Here is a 22,483-nt window from a genome sequence, read left to right as displayed (position 1 = left end):
ACACTCGGATTCCTATTGCCCCATTATAGATGAGTTAACATACCATGGTTTAGAATTGAGGGTAGCTATTTAGCTCCTGCTTGTGGCCTCGAAGAGCCTGGTTAGCTTGACACCCTCAGCTACCCGGAGCTACTTTTGGCTTCACGGGCCAACTGATGCGGAACAAATACACGATGTGGATTTAACTCTGTGAGTTTGTGACCATCTTTAAATAAGATTTAGGGCACATCTGTACGTCATTTAAAGCATAAGGGGTCATAAATAATGGACAAAGTGAAATGTTTGCATCTTATGTCTAGATTTTATTTGCGGAACGCTATGTGCTAGCTCCTGGTTCCTCAATGGTAGCTCCTGGTCAATGATTATTGCTGGATACCCCGGAGCAGCTTTTAGCGCCTGCTCATCAAATCCTGATTTCGATCCCTGCATCCTATCCAGCCTCTTAAAAAAACACTTTTGGGACTCGCCTGAGCATACTTGAAAATATATACAGAAACTGAGGCAGAATTATCATTTTAGACAATGAACTCTGCCTAGAATTGATAATGGATGCTTTAACAAGTATTCAATCGATACTTCTCATGTTAGTACCTGTGTCACGTTTGCTTTATAAGTCTCTTCCCAATGAACTCTTATCTTGACGGCTAGATATCTGAATGGCCCGTGGTAGTCAGTATACAGAATCCTGAAAATGAGACAGGGTCTGTTCCTGCCAATGGGTACATGGAAAATTTTGTCCAGCTAATTTGTTGCCCAGACACTATTCAAAATTCCTCTATTCGCTCCAGCACGAGTGGGGAGGTTGTAACTGGATCCTGCATATATTGCAGTATGTCCTCTGCATGGAGCGAGATTATTAGTTTGGCCAGCGATGTTAAAACCCAGATTACCATATCTCTTTCACATAAGGCAAGCCAGCGGCTTCACCACCAACGCAAATTGAATTGGGGACAGAGGACACCTATATACTCTCCAATTGTCAGACTGCCTGGTTCGTCCTGACCCTGGTGTATGAGTAATGGTAGAGTAACTGTACCCATCTAATAAACATTTCCCCAACACCAAGCTTTATAAGCATTGCTTTTATGATGCCAATCCACACAATCAAAAACCATCTAGACTAGACTCTGCACCCCACTTCCCCGTTGCCTCATCATACCTTCCATAATAATAAAAAAAAAAGCTGCCTACTATTCATCATAGTGTTCCTGTTTGGTACAAATCCTACCTGGTCTTTATGTACTAGCCTTGGTGGCAGAAGCTTGCAAAATAGTATGTAAAATTCAGTCGGTAACCTGTCCCATCCTGGCGTTTCCCCAGCTTTTAGGTCCTCTATTACCCATTCAACCTTATCTACTCTCAAGGGGCTATTCAGCATTTTTCATGTCCTCTTGGCTCACTGCTGGCAACCACACCTCCTCTAATAGGTCTCTTACTTTCTCGGTGTCTGGTCCAACTTGTTGTCCATACAGATCTTGATAAAACCTCTGAAATGGTTCATTGATTCCTTCTTGGTCCTGAACTACCACCCCGCCCTCGCCTCTTATAGCTAGTATTGTACTTGTTCTTTCTTTCCTAGCCAACCAGCTTAATGTTCGACCTGGTTTGTCAGCCTCCTCATTCATTTTACAGAGGTAAGATTGCATAGCCCTGCCCTCTGGTACAACCATGTTAATGCTTCTCTTTTCATTGCCAATTTCCCCCATCACCTATGCATCTATTACTGCCCTCTTTCCTTGACTTTATCTTAAAGCTCTCTGAGTACCTGCCGAATCCTACAGTTGGCCGATATACATATTCCCTCATTGTAACTTTAAACACCTTCCATACAGTTTCTGCATTCAGCACGGATTCTGCATTCATCGTGCAAAACTCCTCTATAGCCCACCCAACTGTGTGTTTCAATGCCATATCCAACAGTGAATATGCCCTGTCTCCAGGTTGGTATTTGCGCTCAATCATATGTCCACTTTGCGAGTAGTGGGGCATGTTTCGACAGAGACCTGGCCAGATACTCCACTGACTGTACTAGCTAGGCCAATTCCTCCCGGATAAATCCAAAATCTATTTGGCTATATGAATTATATGTTGCAGAGTATAAGGAATAGCCCATGGTATCCGGGTTCAAATGATGTCGGGTTTCCAGCAGGCCATTCTCTGACACCACTCCCCACAGACTGCTGGATGCTTGAGGTGTCTAATTTCCGGTGCAAAATACAATTGCAGTCCCCCAGCCATAATACCCTACAGTTAACACGTTTACTTCGAAACCCCGATGTTTATGTGAAGAACACAGCATTATCTACATTGGGGGCAAAAGTACACCGAAGTAGTGTTAGGCACCCTGCAAGGAATCCTGTCCTACCTACATATCTCCCCCTTTTATCACTTAGTATTGAGTCAGTTTGCCACTGCACTGTTTTCCTGATCCATATACTAATCCCCCAACCCCCAGCTGAATAGGTAAAGGCAGAGCTGGTTATTGTTCCTCCCCATGTTTTGCTCAGTTTAGTGTGTTCCACCTGTATCAAAAGAGTTTTTTGCAGCAGAGCAGTATCAGCCTGACTCTGATATGACCACACCCTCGCCCTCTTGACCTCCCTGTTAATTCCCTTAACCTTCCAGGACAGTACTCCCAGCTGTAACATTCTAAAGTGCTTCCTATATCTCTTAAACAACAACAGTGGCCCCTTGTACACCTGCTGTGACCATAACCAATCACGCCTGCGCAACTGTCTTCCCCCACCGTGCAGCCTCCTTCCCCCAACTGAGTTTGCCAGAATACAAGCATGAGAATTTCCCAACTCGTATGTACTTTCCCCAATCCCTTCTACAATAACAGCCCACGTATAACCTTTTTTAACAACTACTATGAAGGAGCCAGCACCAAGTAGCCACACAACCACTTAAGTGGGAAGACTCACCAGGTGCAGTCAACTCTTTCAATGCGGGCAAGCCAATAGGCACTTCATTTGGTGCAGTTCCTTAGAGACGAAACTTGCTTCTTGTTTATTCAGCAGTCACTTGAGGCCACCATGCCTTTGCAGTGTCTAGGACCCTGTTCTTATCTCCCTCCCTTGACCCCTCCAGCTTTTCCTATATTTCAGGCCTCCAGGAGGGGCAGGATGCCTCGGCTCCTCTACACTGCTGTCCCCCCTCGCCTCTCCCGCGAGGTTAGCAGCCCACTTGCCATTCTCGTTCCCTGGTGACTTTTAAAGCAGCAATCTTTTGTAGCTCTGCTATTCACAGGGGCTGATGCCCCAGGGCTCGCGCCTTCATTCACCCGCTAGCGCAGTTACTTCAGCCTCCTCGGCTACTCCGGCGACTCGCTCACCTGAGTCGGGCTTCTTGCCTGGTCTCTGCTCCGCTGCCACTGGAATCTATTGCTGTCCCTTCCAGCCATTCGCTGTCTTACTTGTCCCAGGTTCTGACCGTGTCTTCCTTTCCTTCTGCAAGAAAAAATTACCTCTGCTCGCCACGTAGCATAGAGTTGGTTTCCCGTTATCTGTGGCGGCATTGCATACCTTCATAGAGTTCATCCTACGCAGCAGCCATCTTGTCTTCTCCCCCCTACTCGGGTGACACCTCTCTCAAGCTGGCCAGCCTCTCAGCAGGAGCTGGCCTAGGAAAACATGAAACAAAGGGCACCCCGTCCCAAAAGGACTCTCACACCAGGGCCGTTGACGCTACTTACAACGGAAGGGGCAGGGTGGGGAGCTTGGACCAGCTGGAGGATGATTCCACCATCAACTTCTCTCTTTATCTCCCTTCCTGTCCCCTCCACTTACTTTCTGCAACACATAGCCCTTTGGGCATGCTGTCAGAAGGCAAAGTCTAGTGGTACAAAGGACAGGGATTGGACCCCTAAAGTAGGCTTGCTTTAGTCCAATCGCCTGTAGTCTTTTGCCTTAAAAAGAAGGCATCTTCTACCACCCCTTCACGCATTCATGAATGAAGAATTCATGTGGACCTCTTTTGTGACAGCAAACTTTGCTCCTTATCCGCTCGCAAGACACATTGGAGGTGACCCTTGCTGTGGACCAGGACCTGCCACTCTGCACCAATGTTCCTTAGGCTTGGAGAGCAAGCCCTGAACGGACACCTCCTTTCCTATTGCCCCTGGAGTGGGTCTCACATCCTCTGGCAATACAGATCAGTTAAAGCTCCCTGTTTGCTGTATCAAATTGGTTGAACCATTTTGTCACAATCAAACCTGAGGGACCTGCTGGTGCTGCTATTAGCACTCCACTGAACCAACGTGCATGCAACCTCAAACCAGCTTGACTCTGCACCATGGCCTCGCAGAGCCCATCACCTACTCGGCTCGAATCAACTGCTCATCCCCAGACTTGACTCGAACAGCTGGAGTGTCGCTCATTGACTCAAACCAGCAATTACCGACAAGTGCACCTGGCTCAAACTTGAATCGCAGCTTCGTCGAACTGCACACCGACATCAGGATCACAACTTCAAACTATCACTGTATTTCAACACAAACTGCTGGAATGTCACACATCGACCCTAACCAGCGGTTACTACATGTCTTGATAGTGCTCGACCCCGAACCGATCCTGGTGAGCGCTCGTGGTGAGCGCTCGACCTACATCGCTCGAAGGCCACCTCCGAATCACTCAACAGCCACCACATTCAAACTGACTCCACGCAAGCTTCCTACTTGGGCCAACACGGTCTGCTCCACATAAGTCGGTTTGTTCCGCTCGCACAACAGATCAAAGCCTTGTTTGACGCTGCTGAACCGCTGCAAAACTGGAAAAAGATACTATAGACCCATAACCGCCACTCTGCTCCATTTTGGGCCCTAGAGACTCGTTGTGTCAGTTGTGCACCTTTTTATTGAAAGACCTATGCTTTTAAAGAACATTGTGGTTGTTGAATTGCCTTTCACTCTTGTATTCTTACCCAGTGTGTTGCATCACTCTTTCTGTGTGTATTCTCTGTTCTTTCCACAGGGGTGGGCTTTATACAGTGTTTTCTATTTAGTTAGTTGTTATAATGTGTCTCCCCTCCATTCCATTTACCTCCCCTGGAGTGGTGATGTCACTGTGCTTGGAGTGTTGTGATCTGAATATGTGTTCCATGGGGAGCATTTGGAGAAAGAGAGCTGGCTGGCAAGGACGTGCCAGTGTTTCTGCTGTATTACCTACTAATAAACCCTTATAACTTACCTGCTGGCTCAGGTGTGTTGGTGTGCACTACCACTTTGTTACACTGGCGCTGAGGATGGGATCCTGTCGTGGAAGGGACAGCAGTCGATCAGGACACAGCCCTCCAAGTGTCCATGTCCTGGTAGCAGCCAGCAGTGCAGCCCTGGAGTCCGGACCAGAGTCTGCAGTTCAACAGGCTGGGTGGTGTTGAACAAGAGGAAGTGGCTCCTGAGACGCCGAGAGCGGGAGCCTGGACTGTCTGAGCGCCCAATGGTGTTTCCCTCCAGCCTGTAGCGGGGGCTCGGTAGCGTGATTGCCCTCGAGACCAGAGCCGAGTATTGGAGCACCTAAGGAGGGCGTTGCTGGTGCCATGTGGACCAGAGGCACTCAGCAATCTCTGGAGGCGGTTTTCTGCAGTCTGTAGCAGGGACCTGTGAAGCGTGGGTCCTTGGGTCTAGTGCAGGAGCGGGGTGATGCTGGTGCCGGTGTGTGCTGGCGTGGAAGTGTTGGCAAGAAGTGTTGTCTCTGCGGGGTCGCCGCAGTGGAGCGGCGGGATCATACGATACGGCCCCTGCGGTCCTGGACTGCTGTGCCGGAGCGGAAGATTAAAGGTACCGGCGTGGAGGGGATGGCAAGCAGTGTTGCCAGTTTGACGTTCGTCTGGAGGCCTGGATCTTCCGTTGTCATGTTGGCGTTATCGGAAGTGCGGGGTCGCCATAGCGGAGGAGGGAAACGATACAACCCCTCTGGTGCTGAAGTGATCAATGATGAGGTCGAGGGGGCGTTCTAGTTTCATTGGTCAGAGCGTTGGAACGTTGCAGCGTGCACAGTGTTGTGCATGCATAGGCTGCGCTCCGACGTGATTTCCCTCATCCAGGAAGTGATTTTCTCTAGTCCAACCTCCGCACCAACTCAGTGTTTGGCTGTCTGGGTGTTGGACTGCCGGGAGCGGACCCTGCACATGTTACTGTTACTTATAGTGAGTGTGGGAGGATGTCATGGTGCGGAGTCCTCCCTGGTGCAGGGAGCAAGGACAGCATTGCGTACGATGGTCTTTCTGCAATAACTGTCGGAGAAAACAGCGTTGGCATTGTTCCATATTGGGGGCCAAGAGCATGGAGGACCATTATGGAATCTAGTAATGGTATCTTGTACCTGTTTGGTCAGTGTGTGTGAAGTGTAGTTTGTGTTGTGGCCCTTATTGTTAGGAAATGTTTAGTTTTGGCCAGTGTGGGTGTGATTACGGGTGTGAGTTCTTGTTGTGGCCTTGTTTCTTGGAATGTCAAATGCTATTTTATAATGTCATGTATGTTAACATGCTTTTCTTTTAGGTTTGGACTGTGTCGCTGTGGGAAACATCATTTCTGAAGAGGAGATATTAGTATGTTTCTTAAGGAGTTTCCGCGTTTTCTCGTGGGGGGGGCACATTATTGACTTACCTGCACAGGAACTTTGTCGGCACGTAATTTCATTTTGTGACACTTTAGAAATCCTGAGATTTCTACTATAGAGACTTTGTCAGTTGTGCACACCCCTGTGGGAGAAGAAATCGAGTGATAATGTTTCAATATTGTGTCTCATGTCGAGGTGTGTGTGTGTGTGTGTGGGTGTGTGCGCGTGTATTTGGGGTGTTAGTTGTACAATATCTATGGTGCAACAATCGTGGTAGCCTTGTTAGTGTGGGGATCCCACGTTTAAGGTGGTAGTGTGGTGTGACCCTGTGGTAGCCTAGTTGGTGCAGGGTCCCACATTAAGGTGGTGGGTGTGGCCAATGTGGTAGCCTAGTTGGTTTGGGGTCCCACATCGTGGTGGTAGTGTGCCTTTATGGCGGAAAGGGCGGTGTGTCCACCATGGTAGCCTGGCTGGTACTGGGGGTCCCACTGTAGGGACTAGATTCATAGAGTACTTGCGGTTTTGGTTGAGGTCAGAGTTAATGTGTTCCCTGATTTAGGGTGTTTTGGGAGCTGAGGTTGTTAGTTGTGCTTGTTGTTACTCTTTTGAGTTGGGTTAGTGCCCGGGGGTGGCAGCCCTGGTGCCCTGGGGTGCAGACCAGGGTGGAAGAATGTAGGTGCACTGAAGGATTATGCTTGTTGGGTAGTATATCCGTTTTGGGGACGCTGGGGTATGGCAGGCCCTACGTTTCAAGGGGCAGCTTGAAACAGGTGGAGTGCTTGTTTTTGTTCCTCGAGTTGTAGTCCAGTTCATTTGAAGGGAGGTGCAGCCCTTACTACATGTCAGTGGGTTCCTCTTTTGTTAGAGTTTATTAGTGAACGGAGTGGAGTTTAGGAGTTGTTGGGTGAATCTGTGTTCCTAATGGGATGTTGTCGTTGAATACGGTTTTGTTTCCATCTACTTGGTGCTTCAGGGTTTTATTAGTGTGGAGCGAGGTTTCAGTGTGGTGTCAGTTCGTTTTTGTGCATTTATGGTAGTGTAGAGTGTTTATGCTCTATTGTTCGCCTTGTTGTGTGAATGGGCTTCATGTGGACCGTTTTCTGGGGTTGGGTCTCGTGTTCATATGAGCTTGGGTGTTGCTGGGACAGGTACGTGGTGGCCACGCGCATTTGTATCAGTATAGTGTAGGATGGTACTGTGTGTGTTGGAATGTACTAAGAGTGTACCAATGGTTGGAGCTTTCCTATTATCGGAAATTAAGGGAGGGAGAAGTGTTATGTGTGTCTCCCCACCATTCCACTTACCTCCCCTGGAGTGGTGATTTCAGTGGGAATGCGGTGATGTCACTGTGCTTGGAGTGTTGTGATCTGAATGTGTTCCATGGAGAGCAGTTGGAGAAAGAGAGCTGGCTGGCAAGGACGTGCCAGTGTCTGCTGTATTATCTACTAATAAACCCTTATAACTTACCTGCTGGCTCAGGTGTGTTGGTGTGCACTACCACTTTGTTATATTATTCTTGCATATGGTGTGTTTACTTAAATTATATATATTTTTATAGAACCTTGTTTGGACATTCCTTTTTGTTTTGGACTGTTATACTTTGCAATTTGGGTTGCTACTGAATCACATTCACTCTCTTGAGGGTATTGCCTACCCTTGTCCCACATTACCACAAAAGGCAAATGAGTTATATCTTTGTGTCTGTTTTACCTTTTTATTATTGGGATCAATGTTGGTTTGTAGACGTGTGAGGGCTCAGTAAGTGGTTTCACTGCTACTCACCCTTGTACTCCTGCAGAGTGACAACCAGTATTGCCATTACTTCAGAGTTTAGGGCCCATTTTCTGTGGTGAATGGAAATTGACAATCTTCTGTGAGAATATCCACTGCTTCAATCCTTGTTGAATACAATTACCCTTGACACCATTGCCCTCGGTTGGGGGAGCAGGTATTTTTAGGGAACCAGAGCCCAGGGCCTTAGGCAGCCGTACAGGCCACTCGTTCTTTCAACTGGAGAAATCGGGCAGTGATTTTACAAACTCTTCAAGTGTTCTTCTTTCACACTCCATCCAGGGGTCAGTGGATCTGGTGCAAATGGACAACACTTCGGCAACAGCCTATATGAACCCCCAAGGAGGGACACTGTCCTCTCAGAAGGAGTCGGTGTAATTTAAGTTGGGTTGCTGGATGGCGAGTAATCCGCTGTCTCTGTGGGTGATTCACATCAGGGGGCTGGACATCGTCCAAGCGGAAATAGTTTGAGCCAGGGTATTTCCTCCTGTTGGGTGTTGTGCCAGAAGGTGTACCGTCTAGTCTGCAGGATCTTTTTGCCTCTCCTCAGGATGTTCAGCTCAAGGTTTGTTTCCTTATCCTGGGGCTTGGGGAGTGATGCCACAATGGTGTCCTGGCTGGTCAGGCTACTCTATGCCATTCTCTCTCTATAACTGCTTCCCAAGGTGCTGGTCAAGATACAGGACTCTGGGTTAAGGTGATGCTAGTGGTGTCAGTATGGCTGGTATCCTCTTCTACTTGATCAGCCGATGACTCAAGATTGCTTTCTGCCCTTTTCGTATGCTCAATTTTCCAATACAGGATGTGCGTGGACGTCTTCCTTCTAAATTAGGGTCTGAAAATTGAGGCAGTGGTTGTGTGGGCAGAGTTTAACTCTGACTCTGGCCGTACAAAGATCCAAGAGGCCTTCTCCACTGAATGCATATGATCAGCATTTGAAGACCTTTGTGCTCTGGTGTGCCAAGAATTCTGTGCAGGCTGTGGATTGCTCCGTACCAATGATTCTGCAATTTGTACAAGAAGGCTGGTATGTGGGCCTGGTCGTGCCCTATTCATAGGCTCAGCGGGCAGTGATTTGGGCATTTCAGGAGCATTGGGTTTAGAGTACGGGCTGCGTGCCGCTAGTGGCTTGGCTGCTGAAATGTTTCTTGCTTGTCAAGCCCATGGTGTCATTAGGGGTACCAATGTGGGAACTTACTTTGTTATTGTGTGCTTTGCAGCACTCCCCTTTTGTACCAGTGAGTCGATGGACATAACATTTCTGACTTGGAAGTCTGTATTTCTGGTGGCTTACATCTGCTTACAAGTTGGGGGCGATGTGATGCTGCTCTGCTTGGCCCTATTTCTATGAGTCTAGACTGATTCACTTATCCTCCGGTGTGATCCTGGCTTCTTTCCGAAGGGATTCTCTAAATTTCACCAGGTTCAGGATACTGTTCTACCGGCCTTTTTCCTCAATCGGGCATCTCTTGAGGAAGAACAGTGGCACAGGTTTTGGATGTTTGAAAGGTTGCCTTAACTTCTATTAGGCAGTTTGTCTTTAAATTTGGGGGTCCAAGCCTGGCAGCGGACGTCGGTCCCTATTATTAGCCGATGGATTCGACAAGCGATTGCTTTGTCCTGTTCAGTGGCACGGGATTCCTTGGTGGCCTCTATTCAGGGTCGCTTTACTAGGCGGATGGCAGGGCGGCGCAGGGGGCGCTCATTCAGAACATCTACAGGGCGGCAACTTTCGCTGACCCAACTACTTTCACCAGATACTATTGTACTGTCTCATCTTGCATAAGAAAGGGTTGATCTCCTTTGAGGAGGGCGTGCTGAACGCTGGTACACATGTTCAAGGTGATTTGTTGTTGTGGCTGATAATAAATTGGTGACGGGGTGTTGGAGGAGCACTCTCGTTGGCACACGTTTTTATTCATGAATTGTTTTTCACCGCTTTATTTGAAATGCTTTACAAGTACTGGGATGAGGAAGATGGACGTAGAAGTAATGAGCCGGTTACTTACTAGTATTCTTTTTTACTCCTAGTCCCACTCTTTCTTGTCACAGTACTTCTGGCCCAACTCTCTTGCCCTAGTGCGGAGTCAAGAAGGCCATGATGTGTTGTGGGGTATGATACATTGTGGTGTCTGGGAGTGTTATCTCGTTTTGAAAAGATGGAATGGATTCCTGGTGTGGAGGTTGGGACTTGAGTACAGTGATGAGGAAGAGTAGGACTAGGAGTAATGAAGATTAACTGTATGTTAATGTTAAAGGTATTTATATAGCACACAATCACCAACAGAGTTGGTCCTCAGGTGGATCTGTAAACGAAGAAGTGGGGTTGGGTTAGTGGGTGAAGAGGGGGTAGGAAAGCGAGAGGTGGTGTCCTGTTGGCAGCTAAGTGACTGACTCATCATGCAGTATGAGAAATAATGATCCCGACAGAGGTAGCTCTATCGGGTATCTTGGGTGGACTTGATAAAGAGACAATATCAAAGTGAAAGAGGTTGCTACATATTAATTCACATTACATGCGCAGAAGATTGTGACAACTGTCATAGATGGCTTCAAGAACACACCAATTCTCGAAGATAATTCGGGGGGGTTTTAATGAAATACTGGAAAAGGGTATCACTAAGGACTGCTCCTCTCGCTCATTTCCCATGGGCAGCGTTAGGTAAGAATTGGTGCAGTCGCACGGTGTGAGACTACACAAGACTTATCTGCTTGGTATTGGGTGTTACGATGGATTTCTGAACTCTGACCTGGTGGGCAGAGGTTCAGGAGGCCAACCAAGTTTCTTGGACCAATCAAGGTAGCTTGGCGGCGGTCAAGACTAGGTCTCAAGGAGGGGTGAGGGTGACTGAAAGACCTCAATGAGCACACAGAGTAAAGGACACTTACAAATCACTCCCAGTCAGGTGTAGATATATTAAAAATACATATACATTTATTTCAAGGCCTTTTGAGTTTCAAACACACAAATCAAATCATAGTAATGCTATTTAGACCAACACAATACTATCAAAATACATATATACAAGACCAGTGGGGTCTAAAGAGTTAAAGCACCAAATGCGTCCACAGCCTAAAATGGGAGAAAACAGGGAGTGCAAATAGCCCCTTCTACATCCAACACACTCCTAACTAAGCGGCAGTTTGATTCCCTAAGAAGAGAGGAGCCTAATGCTCAAAAGTACAGGCAATGCAAGCACACGCGGTTGTTCCATTGGGCAAAACAGGATATCTTCAGGGGTCTCTAGCAGCTCAGGAAGGTGGGTGAGGCGATGAAGAATGGGTTCCCACTATTCGAGGAGGGTCTCCACTTGAGGGCAGAGTTGATTCCAAGAGAACACTGGAACTCTTCTGGAAAGCAGGAACTCTTTTCTTACCTAGCCGTGGCTGTGGGAGGAGACACCTAAGCACTACAGGAGGCTATTTAAACCACACCCGATGGATGAATCTTGCTTTGCGTTATTCTGCATCCTCTGCAGCAGAACGCTCATCGTGTCTTCTGCATCTGATCCTGGGCCTAAGGGAAAAGGCTTACCATCCTGAATCCAGTCTTCAGCAACACCTATAAAGACAAGAAAGAACAGGTTAGCATTACGGTCTCCAGTGACAGCTCTTCACTTACCTGGTCCATCGGCTGTCACCAACGCCTCGCGCTGCATTTCGGCATCTGAAAGACAAAGGCTTACCTACTCTTCATGCGCTCCGGAGGCCTTCGGCGCTGCATCCCGCATCTGAAAGACAAAACAAGGTGCGTTTAAAGACATTGGGGAACTTTAATACTCACGTGCCATTACTCCTTTCCACATCTAACCCAGTGGGTATTCCGGCACCCTGCAGCCGCTCCGAACTTGTACGTGCAAAATAAAAAGACAGTTAGAGCGCATCGTGAAGCAGGCAACAAGCGCTTACTTACGTACTTCCAGGCGCTTCTATTCATCACACGGGCTCCATTTTCAACTCACTTCAGCCCGTCATCCGCCATCGCCGGAACCCTGCAAAACAAGAGACCTCATTACTAAAGACTTTAAAGACATTAGAATTACTCGAAACCTACCGTTCGTGCAGTAAACGACGGACAGCAGTCCTCTGAAGTCAAGAGGCCTGCTCCCCTTATCCAGTGAAGAAACTGGTTACAGCACCCTGCCCCGAGGCAGATGGAGAGCACGGCGTTCACTTACCTAAGGTGAGAGCGTTAACCTTTGGGGTTCTACAGGAGAAGAGAAAGGGAAGAAGAGAGAGACATTCAATAACCCAGTTCCTTAATCCCATATTTTCTATCTGCAGACATCTCACCCTTCGAGTCAGACATACAGTGCACAGAGGTCCAGCCCAAAGAGCCAGCCATGTGTTACACTTCACCTTTGAAGATACGGTATACGCCCAGTCAAGACCGGCGCCTCTACGGGAATCAGGTGAGCGTTATAAATTCAAAACGCATTTGTCACAAACAACCAATTATCCCATGTGGGTTGGGGATGGACAATTTGCACGGAATTACTAGTTTAAAATGCTATATTTTCCATCCTAGTGTTCGCCAATGCCAACAAAATTAAAAGAAACGATTATACATAGTCTTCTATTGTACTAGGCTTGTTTCTTCAGCCCTAGTGGGCCGACGCAGTGTCTTAGCTTGAACTGAAATGTGGTGTCAAAAAGGTTTACAAAGTACATGTTGCAGACATCAACATTAAAATTGCAGATATTTCATAGGTAATAAAGTGCTATGTAAACATTAAAGGACTATTAATTGACAAAGTGCTGAGTGCTATCAATAAAGTGCATAATATAAAGTGCATATTGCAAAACCACAAGTAGTTGGTACTTTGACCTTTGAGGCTGTATGTAACCCTTGCGGGTGCCTCTATGGTATGTTCTATCATACTCAGATCGCAGCAACTCCACAAAAATTCGCTAAAAAACGCTAAAAAGGGGGGCATAAACAGTCCTTAATATATATCAAAAGTATTTATACTAAAGCACGTAAATTGATCTAGTACAGCACAAATGGGCAGTGTGTTACCCTTGCAGGCGCCTATGTGTTATAACTTGAGGCTGTATGTAACCCTTGCGGGTGCCTCTGTGGTATGTTCCTATCATACATAAGTCAATTCAACTCAACATAAATATACTAAGGAAATCATGGAGTCCATAATATATATTGTGAATATTCATAATAAAATATATATATTAATTGTGTATTACTTGATTGAATCGCTTTTGCGATTTTTTTTGTTTAATTTCTTTTTTTTTTGTTTTTTTTTTTACAAGGTGAACAATCGTAGTGTCGAAAATAACATTAAAAATGAGCAGAGAAAATGTTTTGTTTGCTTTCTGCTCTGTAATTATGGTTTCCTGTCTCATATATGAAGCAGGTCAGAAGAGGACATTTTCCTCAACAGTTATTTGGTTGACCTTCTCCTTTGTCTGTTCCAGAATTTCTGCCATCGCTGTGACCCACAAGGTTTTTTCACCACTGATCAGACGGGCCCACCAAAAGTCTTCTTCATAAATGTAGGCTGAGGCCAGGTGGCTTCTCAGATCTGGGGCTCTGATGTTTTGCGTACCGTAGCACGACAACAAGGGGTGCCTTATAGTTTCTATCTGATCTGGTTTTTCACAGAATCTACACTTGTTTGTGGTTGACAGCCCTCTGATCGCCAGGATTTCATTAGACGGTAGAAAATTCAGACGTGCTCGTAGAAATATGTTCCTTAGTTTTCTATCTGGATATTTCTTCATAAATTCCTGTCTCGTGAGTTTCCTCGCCCGCGAATGGAGATGGGTAGTTAGTTTGTATTTTAGCACTGTATCTAGAGTGTAGATCCAGTCAAGTTCATCCAATTTCCTTTTCACTTTTGTGTGATTTTGAATCGGCTTTTCCTCAGAGCTTTGAATGTCGGACAGTTTTTCCTTAAGATCTTTTTCCCACTGGGTAAGCATTTTGCAACGTCCACCCTTATATTTTTACAGGTTGTCCAACTGTCTTTGCAGCCCGATGGCGGTGTGGTCTAGCAAAATCCTATCATCTGCATACAAAAGGCGAGGTGTCTTTACTTGGCCAATAGTTGGCGGGAAGGATCTTACCATTCCTTCAACGTTTTTATAGTCGCCCAAGTAAGCAAGGAAGAGAGCAGGGGCGAGGAAACATCCTTGCTTTACCCCTCGAGTTGTGGGTATTTCGTCTGAGAGTAGGCCCTGATGGTTTAGACATACTTGCATTCTGGAGTTGGTGTACAAGGCTTTTATTGGACCCAAGATTTCTTCGGGACAGTTCCATGATGTTAATTTGTGCCACAGTTTGTCTCTGTTGACCTGGTCGCCGGCGCTCTTGAATTTTTTTTAGCTTGCAGATGTTTTCTGTGATGGATTCTTTGTCCTGGAGATCAACCCATTGAGTGTTTTGCTCACTCTGTACCAGAAACCTGGCTGTAGATGGAGATTGAAACACATTTTTGTAAAATCACACCCATGTATCTTCTGCGATGTTATTTATTAATGCGTCGTTAATTGGACTTTCTGTAGATCTTAAGGACCAGAATTCACGTGGGTTATGACCACTCACGTTTTTCAACATTTCCTCCGAGTCTCGTTGGTATAACGCGAGTCAGTGATCTTTCAACCAGGTCTTGTATTTCTTTGTGATTCCAAAGCAGCGTCTCTGTTGTCTTTGGTGTTTTGTTGCGTTGCCACTCTTTTTAGTTTGCGCAATTCACTTCTTTTTGCCACCAAGGCTGGGTTTCGATGAAGGCCCCTTTTGTTTCGACTTTGCCCTGTAGGTCACAAGCAGCAGCCTGTAGTCAATTTGGCAAGGTTTCCAATTTGCACTTCTGACTGCTTCATGTCCGTTTTAGATTTTTGTTAACTCTACAATGATTCTGGCACTAAGCTTGAGGCGATTGCCCTGGTTGTTGGACTCGAGCTCTGTAAATAGGTTTCGCTTTTTTAAGCAAGTTGAGGTCCATGTTATGGCCAGCAAGTTGTGATCACTTGATGTTGTTTTTATAACTTTGAAAGAAGGAATCATTGAGCACGATACAAAGATGTAGTCGATTGTGGCAGTTGAATTTCCTCTTTCCTAAGTTGGGGTTAGATCAGGACAGCTGAATACAGTGGCCGTGTCGAAGAGATTTCTTGAGTCCATTAGTTTTAGCCAGACACTGCCTCTCTCTTCAGTTGGCTGCCTGTAAGCTTCAGATGGCTTCTTTGGACCTTGTTTTCTACAAGTTGTGTTTAAGTCTCAACAGATGAAAAGATGTGAGACTTGATGTTCTGCATATGCATTGTCAATTGCGTTTTCTATCATCTTTAGGAAACTGTTGTTCGAGATCACTTGAGGGTTCCAGTATGTGTTCATGATAATGACTGGGGTAGTAAGATGTTCCCCTGTTTCCTTGTTGAGATGATTCCAAGTCGCCAAAACTACCAGAAAGAATAAGTTTGCTGTCAAGATGCTTTCCACTTGTATACCGCTGCCTGAGCGAAATGCCAATAGTAGCCCAGAAGACGGATGTCCTGTGACCCCTTTTTTGGCCGGTGAGATAACTACGTCGAAACCGCCCAGGCTAGGTTTTTCAGCCAACTAGGTCCCCTGGAGACAGAGGACATCAAACGACCCCAGGTCAACATCTCCCGGGACCGTCAAGTGTACGAACTCCTGCGTATTCCAAGAACCCAACCTCCGAGTCGTGGGCAGTGGCATTGGTTCTTGGTAGTTTGTGCTTGCGGATTACTACTTTCATAGGCAAGCCGATGAGGCTTTCGGGAATCCATGCCCAGAGTTGTTGCATGGTGGCTGGTTTGTCTTTTTCCTGTCAAGTTGTGCTTTGTAGCAGAGTATCCTGGGTAATTGTCCTTTTTATTTTTGTCAGTGGCTCAGTTGGAAACCTACCAGTCTCAAGAGGATCTTTAAAGATTGAGATGTCTTTTGTCTCAGGGCTGAGTCTGTTTCACTGGGGATGTAGTGGGTCTAATCTTCAAATCTCTATTTGTTTTGCCGGTTGTTACTTTCTCGTCTTTTTTTCCCCCCCGAGATCCTACTTGCTGCGGAATAAGTTCTTAATCCGTGTTGTTCAAGGCCCTCTTCTGGCCTTTGTGTACGCTTTACGTTACTTTTAGACGTTTTTGACAGCTGCATGCTGTCATTGACTTTATCCAAGCATGCCGGGGTGTGAGGATTAGCTTTTATTTCTGTCAAATCGTAGCCCAACCTTAGAAGTTTATCCGATGAGTCTCTTAACATGTTTTCCATGGTTTGCAAAGCTATATGTAGGTAGGTTATTGCTTTTTTTCCTTCGTGACCAGGCTCCATGATTTTTAAGTAGTCTGACTTTACTAGACGCAAGTTTGAAACAGTGTAGTAGCTTTAAGACCGTTCTTCAGTTTAGGACAATTTAGTCTCTGTTGTCAGTTCGTTGTTCCAACTTAAAGTATGGTCTACTTTTTCCTCTGCTCACCACCCCGTTCTTTTGTTTTACATCTCTATCACTTTGATTGGCTTCTGGCATCTGTAATTTCCGGGGGGCTCTGGTTGCTGATAAATCATGGTAATTCCTTGGGGTCAGGGCTGAGCCTTTAGTATAATTCTGGTCAATCATTCTTGCTCCCTTCCATGAATCTTGGAGCCTGGGCGAATCTCTCGCCCTGGATGGATAGTGCTTTGGAGAGGGTTTGTCTTTCTTGTTGTGATTAGGTAGTGGTGCAGCTTTTGGGCCCCAATTAAAGCTGGTAGTTAGTTTTTTACAGCAGTCTTCCAGCGTGAAGAAATGTGCAGTCTCCTCTAGATCTGGAGTATTTGTGGTGACACAGTTGCTTCCTGTAAGTAGGAAGTTTGGCAAGCAGTGTTTTTTCCAGAGCTGGATCCTCCTCCACGTCTGATAGGTGCTAGCTAAGATCCATCAGCTCTGTCAACTCCATGAAATTTTCCACTGTTTTTGGAGATGTAGAGTGCTGTAGTGTGTTTAAGATGGTTTTTTGAGTTGAAAGTAATCGTCTCTTTTGCTTTAGTCGACTGTCTCAGTGGAATGGTTTTCGGAGCCTGTGTTGGTCTCTGAATTTCCGCACCACCGACCAGCGTTACCCGTGTCCCCTCCAAGGAATGGAGACGTAACACAAGTTGTTTTCTTTGTTGTCACGTTTTCCTTTGATTTTGTCTTTAGATGTTCAAAAATTGCAAAATCTTTATTAGGAAGTTCCTTAGTGTGATTTTCCATCGTAATGCTGTTTTCGGGCTCTTCCGAAAGTATGATTATGTCCTCTGTGTATGCACAGTTGTTCAATACTGTTCTTTCTTTATTTAGTGCCAGTGCACCGCTTTCTTTCAGTTTTGTCGTAGTTTTTGATGTTTTAAGCGTGCCCTTTTCCTTGCTTGAGTCATGGCTGTTCAAGACTCGGAACTCATATATTTCATGGTTTGTGTTTTCCTTTTCAGAGACTTCTGAGGGAGCTTTAGCAGTCTGTGTGCTCATCTCGGTTGAAGTTGGAGATGTCGACGTGGGCACTGTGGAACTTCCCTCAGTTTGTGTAGAGGAGGTGCCAGCAAGTTCCAAGTTGGTTTGAGCTATGAGTTTTCGTTCCATAGCGGTGACGTACCCTCCAAGATATATTAGTTTCGAGTGCATCACGGCAGAAATAGAGCTGTGATCTTTAAGCGTGTCGTTTATTGACTCATAGAGTTTGTGAAATGGCACCAGGGCTATGGTGACTGCTGACATTACCGAAATATGGCCGTTTTTTTTAGGGTGTCTTTTGATAGAGTGTGATGGTTCACTTTGTCTTCTATTTCGAGGGGGCGAAAGGGGTAATGATGGTAATGAGGCTCTTCGCAGAGTCATAGATTTTAGCAGAGTTTTGTCTTTTGGTTTAGGCCAGTTAGAGGTTTCAGGTTGGATGGTTTTGTTTTTCTTTGGGGAAACCGTTTGGGCTCCATTCATCTGTTCTCCGTTTGTGGCATCTGGCAAAGGTGTCGGCCCGCTTTCCAAGTTTAACTCTAGAACCACGGGGAGGAAGGGCAGACCCGGGGGTTTACTATTATCCAGCATTGTTTTTGGATTGTCTTGGTTTGACAGGAGGTCTTCCAGCCAATGAGTTTGGGCTGTGACATCTGGTGATGCTGCAACATGAAACAGCGTTTTGCCTGCCAGCGTCGCCCCTTCTCCACTGCTTTGTGTAACTTTATCGACAGTGTTCTGAGTCGTCCGCACCAGGTTTCGAGTGGGTATACTGAGTGGTTCCTCTGGCTTTCCAAAGTGCCACCTAGCCGCAAGTGGGAACCCAGGTAGAGCAGGGCTTGCGCCATCAGTTTAATTGTAATCTGAGGATCTTGGACAGCCTCTATCATTTTGGCGTCCGAAAATTCCCCTATTTTGTCAAATTTCCGTTTGCACTGTTTCTTGAAAAAGTCCTTCAAGACATTAGTGGACGGACATTTTTCAGAACTTGAATTCAAGAAGTCTTTGGTTTTTCTAATTTCCTAATTGAAGCTTGGCAAAGTCTTGTGGGCATTGTAGTTGCTGGAACAGAGGTGTCTGCTTTTCTCTTCGAGGGTTGCTTTGTTTGTGAGCTGGGCGAGTCTGTTGGTTTGCACGGCCGCTTCAGCTGTGAGACTTTTGCTGACAGCTTTTTACTTGGAGGTCTTGTTGTTTTCAGGTTGTGTCCTTTGGAAATTGAGTTTTTCGTATCGGTGCTAGGGTAAGCCAGAGCTGCTGAGGCTGCCGTTTGAGGGCTTGATGATGACGAGTCTAACTTGTCAACAGAGCTGGAAATAGGCTGCCGACTCCCTCCGGTGGATGGCCCATGTACCTGCGCCTTTACTTCCACCAGCAGCCCGCTTGGACGCAGGGGCTCCCGCAGCCCGCCCTCTCTGCGGGGGAGGAGGCCACGTCCTCCCAACCGGTCTCTAACTCCTGCAGCACCACTGGGCCGTTCAAAGGAGAATGGTGAGCCGCGCCATGCATCCCCGATTTTGAAAGATCGGTCAGCAGCCCCCCCCCTTGGGAAGCACCTTCTACAGCCTCGATCACATCCACCGGGTAGTGCCTTTTCTGGATGTGCTCCACCCCCGGCTCATCCACGGCGTTGGACTCTGTCTCTCCTCCGACAGGCGGGACCACCTCTCCGACTCCAGGTGAGATTCTGGGGCAGAGCAGGTCTCGGAATCCAATGGGAAGGGCCTGCTTGCATGGGGTTTGCTGCTGGAGTAGGGATATCACTTTACTTGGGCTCGAACAGCTTTCAGTTATGTTTTCCGAAAGAAACTCTGTAAGAACGGAATGTTTTCACTGTGGTGTTGCATCATGGCTCCCCTCCTGGAAGAGCCGTGAGTGGGCTGTCAAGCTTTGTAGAGATTTCAAGGATTCGCCCTCCATCCCAGCTTCAGCTTCGACCTCCTGTTTATCTAGAGAAATGCAGCAGGAGGTGGTGCACGGGGGGGGGGGGGCCAACAGTTTAGACAAGTATGGTGGAGAGAGACGCTTAAAAGCAGTCCCCTGGTCAATTTTGTCCAGTTTCTCTTCTTGCCGCATGCACGAGCTTCGGAGATGGCGGCCTTCCTCCTCCAGGATCGGAAAGGGCGCAGCAGAGTCTCTGGCATCCAAGGTGGCCATAGACTACCTGAGACTGCTACTCTGCCGCTACTCCGCGCCCGCTCCGCGGATTCAGTTTTTTTTTTTATGCAGGGCTCCTCTCCCAGCACTGGTAGACTGGTAGACTGGTAGACTGGTAGACACAGGAAACAGACTGCAGTCAAGGAGCAGGTAGAGAGTAACTGCCTGAGACTGCTACTCTGCGGCTACTCTGCGTGTATAATATCAAAATCTGGTTTAACATATTGTCCACACTGCAACAGCCGGCACCACAAACGTGGGAACCAAATGTGCCCTACTACATACAGAGAGAAGCATACATGTGTCTCCCCCACATTCAGCTCACCCCTCGATTTTCCCCCTGAAGAAAAAAAAACGGAAGTAGCTGCTTTTATAACTGAAAACTGTCCCTGTTAATGTAAGCCTCAGTAATCGATACTAGGAAAAGCCTGAGTTGAATACTACTGAAAGAGCCATGTTGAACAATACTGTATGAAAATGTTGGTGAAAATGAATTTACTTTCTTGTTTATATATTCCGTTTGCACACAGGTAATCATGACGTGGTGTCTGAAGATGGCAAGAAGAGAATTGATGCAGGCTGCAGGTAATCTGCTTCTGTACAGTGGGAAGTACACGTGTTTATTAAGACTCGCCGAACACAAACTGCATAATCCTCTTCAGCGCAGGTTTTTTTGCATTCATGTTCAACTGATCGAAAAACAGCCTAAAGAAAATTGTAACTTAGTCAACAGACTGGAAAACATGGGTGTAGATGTATGCATGGCACGGAAAAGGCAACCTGGTGTCTTAAAGAAGATGATCACGCATGAGAAAGGACTGACGGACTTTCTGCAAGACAAGGGTGCTAATAAAAACTTGGTTGCTAGTGTCATCTCAAGATACCCGCGGTCCATCACTCGTACACATGAGCATCTGGAAAAGAAATGGGAGATATGGCATGGCATCTTGAAGAGTGACTCTGAAGTTCTAAAGGTATTGGAACGGTCTCCTGAATCTTTTTTCCGCTCAAGCAACATCGCAAATTTGGAAAAAAATGTGGAATTTCTCAGTTCTGTTGGCCTCACATCAAAGCAACTTGCTCGCTTGATGGTCAAAGCACCTCGCACATTCGCCAATCGCATGGAACTAAACCAGCAGATGGTTGACTATTTAAATGACCTGCATGTTGGTTTAGGTGGTGAAAACACAACAGAGTTTGTAAAGCAGATCATAACTAAAAACATGTTTCTTCTTAGTCAGAGCATAACGAGAGTAAAGGCTAACATTGAATTTCTACAGACGGCTCTCAAGCTGAGCAATAGGGAGCTGTTACTCTTGCTGCAAGGCTATGGAGCGGATTTGTTGGACCTCTGCCATGATTATGTGAAATTGAACTTCCGAAATATTAAGTTCCAGCTGCTTGCCCTAGGCTGTACTGATGAGCAGGTTATCCACTTTGTATTTCGTTATCCACCCCTTCTGTACCTATCCCCCAACACCTTCAGTGATAAAATAGATTGCATCCTGAAATCAGGAATTCACATTCAGCAGATTCTTGACAAACCCCGAGTCTTGGATGTCGGCATCAATACCTTAACAACCCGAATCAGTCGACTCCAAGACATTGGCTATAACTTTCAGAAAGATGGAATAGGACTGTTGGAGTTCAGTAAAACACGATTTGAAGCAAAATTCAAAAAACTGCTGTAGTTTTGAGGAAAGAGTTAATGTGCTTGGGTGCAATGAAGACACAGGACACGCTAATTGTTTTTGCAAATTACGTTTTAAATTGTGTTCTTTTTGGCAGGTTGACGCTGAACAGTTTGCCTTATAGCACTTTTTGAATATAATGTAATCCAAATCAATGTATTTGCAAATAAAGTATATTTTGTGGCATTTTGTCATAAAGGTCACAACACATGACTAGTGGGGTCCAACAGCAAATTGGGGTGTACCTATAGCTGAACATTCCCCGGGGGTTGGGGGGATTTAGAATCCAGCAGAAAACGTGTTGGATTCAATTTTCCAAAGTGACATAAGCATGTATGCTAGTGAATAATAAATAACCTCTTGCCTTTTTCAAGCAGGCCTGGTGGGTGAGCATTGTATTTTTGTTCATAATACACTGCCGCCATTCTCTAAGGCGGAGCTGCAGGAAAAGGTCATTCTGTATCCTGTAGTTCTCCAGCATGGGGTCTGGCATGGATTCACATGCTCATGAATATTCCCTGTCGTCAGGCTGGGAATCCTCGGTAAAGAAAAAATCAGTATCAGTTTCGTTTCTGATCTGTCTTTCGTAGTAGTAACCAATCACTGATCTCTGCGTCATACTGACCACAGCCAATGACTGCCCTCTACCTAAGCCCCGCCGCTGGCAGCCATCTTCAGATTTTTACCGCACGTTCAAGTGTTGGGATCCTCGTGCTATTGCCCTCGAGCGTTAGTGCTATTTTTCACGTTTTTTCTCAGAAAAATTGCTCTTTTTTCGGTCAAAAGAGCCTCAAGCTCCACCGTTTCTTCATCCGGTCAACGGGGACCCACGCTTTTGGAGGAC

At 46.3% G+C, this 22,483-nt stretch overlaps 1 protein-coding gene across 1 annotated transcript in view; it reads left to right on the top strand.

Moving 5' to 3' along the window:
* The window catches only part of MTERF1 (mitochondrial transcription termination factor 1), a 31,690-nt gene extending 9,865 nt beyond the window's left edge, over window positions 1-21,825 (top strand). The window contains exon 2 of the mRNA XM_069648422.1: window positions 20,479-21,825. Coding sequence (XP_069504523.1) covers window positions 20,479-21,639 — 1,161 coding nt within the window. The 3' untranslated portion in view covers window positions 21,640-21,825. The remainder of the gene's footprint in view (window positions 1-20,478) is intronic.
* Window positions 21,826-22,483: the final 658 nt, after the last annotated feature.

This window comes from Ambystoma mexicanum, chromosome 2q (assembly GCF_040938575.1).
Source record: "Ambystoma mexicanum isolate Mex_15411 chromosome 2q, UKY_AmexF1_1, whole genome shotgun sequence".
Taxonomy (NCBI): domain Eukaryota; kingdom Metazoa; phylum Chordata; class Amphibia; order Caudata; family Ambystomatidae; genus Ambystoma; species Ambystoma mexicanum.
The sequence above is the reverse complement of the archived record's forward strand: the minus strand, read 5'-3'. Positions and strand labels throughout refer to the sequence as shown.